Here is a 5,956-nt window from a genome sequence, read left to right on the forward strand (position 1 = left end):
GGGAGGAATCAAATACAAATCAGGTCATTTATATATAGCATTAATGCACTTCTTTTCTAGAAGAACAATTAATATATATTCTCTATCTTGAAATTTTGGAAATATCTTCAATGTGAAAAGAAAAATTCACAATCTTCTTTGATTTTGGGATATTATAAGAGTAAACTTCTATAAAAATATGAATTCATATTTTTTTTTATTTTAGATTATGTTGAATAGAGTATCTACAACAAATTCTTTAGAAATATAGATTTTAGGATTTTTTTTTTTCAACAGATTCCTCAAAGTCTGCTCTTTAAAATAGAAAAAGTATGAGAAAGAAGGTGAAAATCTCCAAATTTGAAGAATTCTAAAAAATATAATTACTTATGAAAGATGAAATTATTTTTTATATATTTTTATTCTTCCTACTAGGGGTGTATGCGGGGCGGGTTGGGTTGGGCTAGACGATTTACGACATTTATACAACCCAACCCACAATTATGGTGGTTTGGAGAAATCCCAACCCCACCCGACTTATTTAAAAGTACTAGAAGGGTACTCGTTCAATGCATCGAGACACATTTTCATTTCAATTTTTCATTTTATTTTTTATCCATGTCGATATAATATGATTTTATGTGGTTTTGAAAAAGAGATAATATTTCTATTTTTTGAATAAAATATAAATTTRAAAATATCATATGAAATTTGCAAAAAAATATCAAATTAACTATTTAAAAGTTATTGTTTGTTTATTGTTTTAATTCAATTTTTTTATTATAATTTAATCTAACGTAACGAAGGAACTTAATTTAGGTTTAAACCTAAAATTATTGTAGTGAAATGTTATAACTATTAATATTTTCTTTCCATCAAAGTATAATTGATTCGTCAACCAAGTATCTATCAACATCATTCTTATTCTCCGGCACATTCAATTGTTGTTGCTAAAAAACGATTTCAAAAATTTTCTCCTGTTAGATTCTTTGGTGGTGAATTTTTTTATCATAACCTATATTATACATATAGCTAAAAATAAATACAAAAACTCAACAAACATTATTTAAGTTTTGCGCGCACACACACACACACACACACATATATATATATATATATATATTTGAAATACATAAATAATAATATTGAAATGAAGAGAAAGATTGGTACGATAAAAATATGCCAATATTAATCTTTATTTGTAAGGAATTGATTACTTTGAAATAAAAATGATTTTCTTTGAAATAAAAATGATTTCTTCATCCGTATTAGCATTCTGTCCATTATATTAGATCATGCGCTGTAGCCAACATTTGTAGGATTCCATTTCCCCATGTTATATCCGTGACATGCCGCCTTTGAAGCTTTGTCCATGCCTTCTGTGGTAACACCATTGTTGCATAAATTTGCRAATGCTTGTGTATATTTCATGCCATATTGAGTTAATGATCCACAATTTGTCTCAAATATTTGAACCTTCATCAATCAAAAGTTCAACAAGTTAATAAAAAACCCAAGCAAAAGCATGTTGAAATGAATGCAAAAGATGGTTTCTTACCATAGATTTAAGACATCCCCAATCATCCACAAGGGCCAATCCTTCACCTCTCACTGATCCATGTTCTTTGCTAAATAGAGAGCCTTTGATCACTTCGACACTACTGTCCAAATGTGCCCTATGTGCTGTTATTTCCTTGATTTGCTTGAGTAGTTCCTCCTTTTGTTGTGGTTTTTCTGTTGWTCTATTGTACTGCATAGAACAAGAAATTCACAAAAAAGATTATTCCATAGTTATCTTTGTTTTTTGTAGATAGTTCTATCTGYGACTAATGGTAGCCCAATTATAATTAGAACTATGATTTTTKTTACTATACTACATAAATACCATTTTCCACATKGAATATAGATCAGCATCTCTTTGGTTGACAACACCCATGACGTCCAAAGATTGAAATGGATTCATGGATAATTTTCTAGGAGCGGAACCTTGATATACCGAAACAGTCTCATTGCTTATGCGTAGAGTACCATATTGCATCACATGAGATCCCTCAGAAGAGTGGTTATTGAATGTCCTTTTCTTCACCTACGAACATTTTGTGTGATTTTTGATTCAGGTATATCTTATCGCACATGATTAATTCTTTGAAAGCCTTTAAATTGAAATGAAGTAAGTGAAAGGAAAACCCTAATATACACCAACCTTCAAGGATTGTTGTTCCAAAGTTTCTTTATGCAAATCTTCTGACTCACTAAGAACCAAAAGCCACAAAAACGGGTAGTTAGATACCAAATCAACAGACTTCATCAAGCACTGTGAAAAGATAGTCATTTGTAGTGTTGCCCATTCCCGTTGCTATAAATTCTCTACAGAAATATAGGCCACAAGAAACAGAGCGGGAAAATAAATACATGTCTTCCATCCATGAAATACTATATAAATCACCTAAGCAAGTGTCGAACTCTGGAGGTGGGGAAGGGTTCATATCAGGACAATACRTTCCCCAACTATTTTCGTTCGCATTTGACACAGTTGTCACATAAATATTCAAATCCGTCGGCAACAAACCTTTAAAAATACTTCCACTTTCACATGATTCTACATATATGACCTACATTAACAAAAAAAAAAAATCTTTTTTTCAGTGCCATGATTTATGAATCCCACAACAGTTAGACATGAACCTTCAACCCTGTATACTTCTAAGAACTTCACTTGTATCTAAAAAGACTTACAGAAAGATTCAAAGAGGTTTCACATATCATAACGCACGATGATCAACCATAAATCAAGATGATCAAGATATGTCTTTCTTACCATCTCGTCATAGGTACGACTCGCATGCTTTGTTTTCAAAACGCGAATGAAATCATCTGCATATACCAAGGGCATGACGGGCATCCCTAAGGTAATTTGCACAATACTTATGTTAATAAATAACGATTTAACATTTTGATTTTCATCGATCTACAAAGCAAATTTATTGAAGGCAGAAACTGATACCAAGAACTCCAGGGCCACCATGATCTGAGTAAAATACAAAGATTTTATCATTAGGCTTGCTCGCTACAACTTTCCCGCTTCCACCTTTAACAGCTGTTTTGTTGCCAAGAAGAACAGCATAGAAATTGGTTGTCGTCACATTTTCACCCGTATAATCCTAAGATGAGTTTACTGGACGTTTTAAAAATCATCGTATTGATTCAGTTCAATGGGTTAACTAATGCATTTTGTGTCTGTTTATAAATCTTCTATGTTATTTATGTCTTCTGCAATTACACTAACAATATTGGTGATTGAACTAACTATATTTGTAATAGAAATTAGAATGTTTGAAATCAATGAAATTGAACAAGTTGACTGCAATAATATCTTCACAATGGGATTGAGATTTTTTTAATAAAGTTGACTGCAATAAAATCTTCAAATCCATATTTAAAATGATATAAGGATTTGAGAAAATAAAAAATTCTTTATAGAGAGAAAATGATTTCATTCATATGAATGTTCTTTTGTTCATTTTTACTTATTTATTTTGAAGAAATTATTGGGAAATTGGTGAAAAGGTTCTTAGATTACCTTTGTCACACCGGCATAGACATTTGAGCCATTGGGACTATTAATTATCACGTCTGGCCTTGGGTTAAGTTCATTATTGGCAATGTCATCATACATGAACACGATTATGTGTTCATCCTTTAATCCTCCCCGCTTCAGTATTTGATACGCATGACAAACATCTGCCTGGATTGATAACACGTATAAGACAATGTGTTACATTCATCTGGGGTCATACAACACAATTACAACAGAGAATCTCTAAGAAATGTGCAAATTCATTTAGCTTGCATGCATCTTCATCAATTAGTAATTAAACGAAAAATAAGGAAATGTYAATTACCTGATGACGATAATTAAAATACCCATTTGAACCGGCTATCAAGACTGCCCATATAGTGCTATTTCCTTGAGGTTGATGCTTAAACATATTAAACAAACTAGGACGGTTAGCTTCAGAGAATTGTACCACAAGCATAACTTGTACTAACAAGATGAGTTGGAGAACTATTGACCAATATGCCATATCGATTGAATGAAAAACCGATGATTCGATGAAATTGAAACGACTGGATATCTATATATATATATATATATATATATGATATAGCATTAATGCATATTTCTTTTTTAGAAAACCAATTAATATATATATTCTCTATCTGGAAAGCAAATTTTAATGAATCTCAAATTTGAAAATCACAATCCTTTGAATTTCAGTCAGTTGATTTGGGATATTATAAGAGTTAACTTCTATAAAAGAAATCTAAAATATATAATTTTTTTATTTTCGGTTATGTTGAATTGTAACAGCTGTTCTATAATTTTATCAAAATAGAGTAACAAAAATTATTATTTTTTAAAAAAAATTACAAGTAAATTACATCTTGGGTCCCTGTGGCCAGCTCATAATCCGGATATGGATCATCTTTCAAAATAAGTATATTGAGTGTTCCTGTAGTTTGTATTTTATTACGAGCTAAGTCTTTATACTTAACAAAGTTAACTCCAATCTGTTAACTTAAGTAGCAACTTAGTCAATTTATCAATTAGTTTCGGAATCTCTTTTGACACACTATTTAAATGATGACAAGTGTCCACTCCTTTTAATCATTTCTTTGTTATTGATCTCACTTTCCCTCACCACTTCCACCCATCCCTCCCAAATAGGGGTGCTCAAAAATCCGACCAACTCGATCAACCCAATCCAACCCAACCCAACCCAACGTGAAATAACCCAACCCGAAGCAACCCGATGTCTAATCGAGTTGTAAAATTGTCAAACTGTAGGTATTGAGTTGATATTGGGTTACTATTATTTGAACCCAACCCAACCCGATAAACCCGATATCCTTTTATTTCTTTGATTTAATATGATTGTTGAATTTTTATTAATATATACATTAGAAAATTACACCATCATGTATGTTTTTCATATACACATATTTTCAATCTATTCATATCTCTATATAACTCATTCATATATATGTTCAGTAACTGTGAACATATATATGTAAATTGAGAAAATTAACCGAACGTGATATACGTAAGAAATATGGATAAATTGTATCAAATGGTTGATGATAAAAAAATAAATTATGAGTAAAAAATAACATATTCAAGGGTAGAAGAATATTTTAATATATCAAAGTATCAACCCGACCAACTCGACTAACCCGACTAACCCGACCAACCCGACCAACCCGTACGGGTTGGGTTGGGTTGCACTTTGGTTTGGGTTGGGTTGGGTTAAGATTTTTCCAAACTGCAAGCATTAGGTTGGGTTTTTCAAATGTCTTCAACCCGATCAAACCAACACATGAGCACCCCTACTCCCAAACCTACAACTCATGCCACACCTCCGAAAAAAATAATATATAGAATGGTTCATTTGAGAAGTGGTAAATATTTTAGAAGTAAAAAATTGATCCTAGCCCTTCATCTAGTCAACATTTCTGACTTTGACCATGAAGCATCGAATAATTCCTCGCATGGGTATGCGGAAGATGAAAAAATAGTTTCGTAACTTTTACAAATAGACGACAAACAGGTAGATAGGTGAATCCATGTGATTTACATTTAAACTATATGTTCATACGTGGACCTGTTAATTAGTTCATATGTGAACTATTTAACCGATTTATATATGAACCAACTGTGTGTCCACAATCACTGATCAATCTTCATATTAAGCTTCCTTCAATGGCAGATTCATGGATTTATCATTCAAGAACACTATGAACACTTTATGAATATTGAGAGAGAAAGTCAATCCTCTCAATTCAGTCAAACCTCTATTATCAATCTGAATATTACAATTAAGCTCCTCTATCTTTCTAATTACAAAGATTAAACCATATTTATATGGTCAACCTAACTAACAAAGTCAAAGTCAAACTAGTCTAAGAAAGTCAAACA

At 31.6% G+C, this 5,956-nt stretch overlaps 1 protein-coding gene across 1 annotated transcript; it reads right to left on the reverse strand.

Moving 5' to 3' along the window:
- Positions 1-1,272: 1,272 nt before the first annotated feature.
- On the reverse strand, positions 1,273-4,064 carry LOC112529262 (vacuolar-processing enzyme-like). The gene is made up of 9 exons (XM_025140453.1): positions 3,882-4,064; positions 3,560-3,724; positions 2,984-3,140; positions 2,798-2,883; positions 2,392-2,591; positions 2,183-2,231; positions 1,865-2,065; positions 1,538-1,729; positions 1,273-1,455 (listed from the first exon to the last, which is right to left on the reverse strand). The coding sequence occupies exons 1-9, from the start codon at positions 4,062-4,064 to the stop codon at positions 1,273-1,275; spliced, it is 1,416 nt and encodes a 471-aa protein (XP_024996221.1).
- Between the last annotated feature and the right edge of the window lie 1,892 nt (positions 4,065-5,956).

The sequence above is a fragment of the Cynara cardunculus genome (assembly GCF_001531365.2).
Source record: "Cynara cardunculus var. scolymus isolate 2C chromosome LG 16, CcrdV1, whole genome shotgun sequence".
Lineage (NCBI taxonomy): Eukaryota > Viridiplantae > Streptophyta > Magnoliopsida > Asterales > Asteraceae > Cynara > Cynara cardunculus.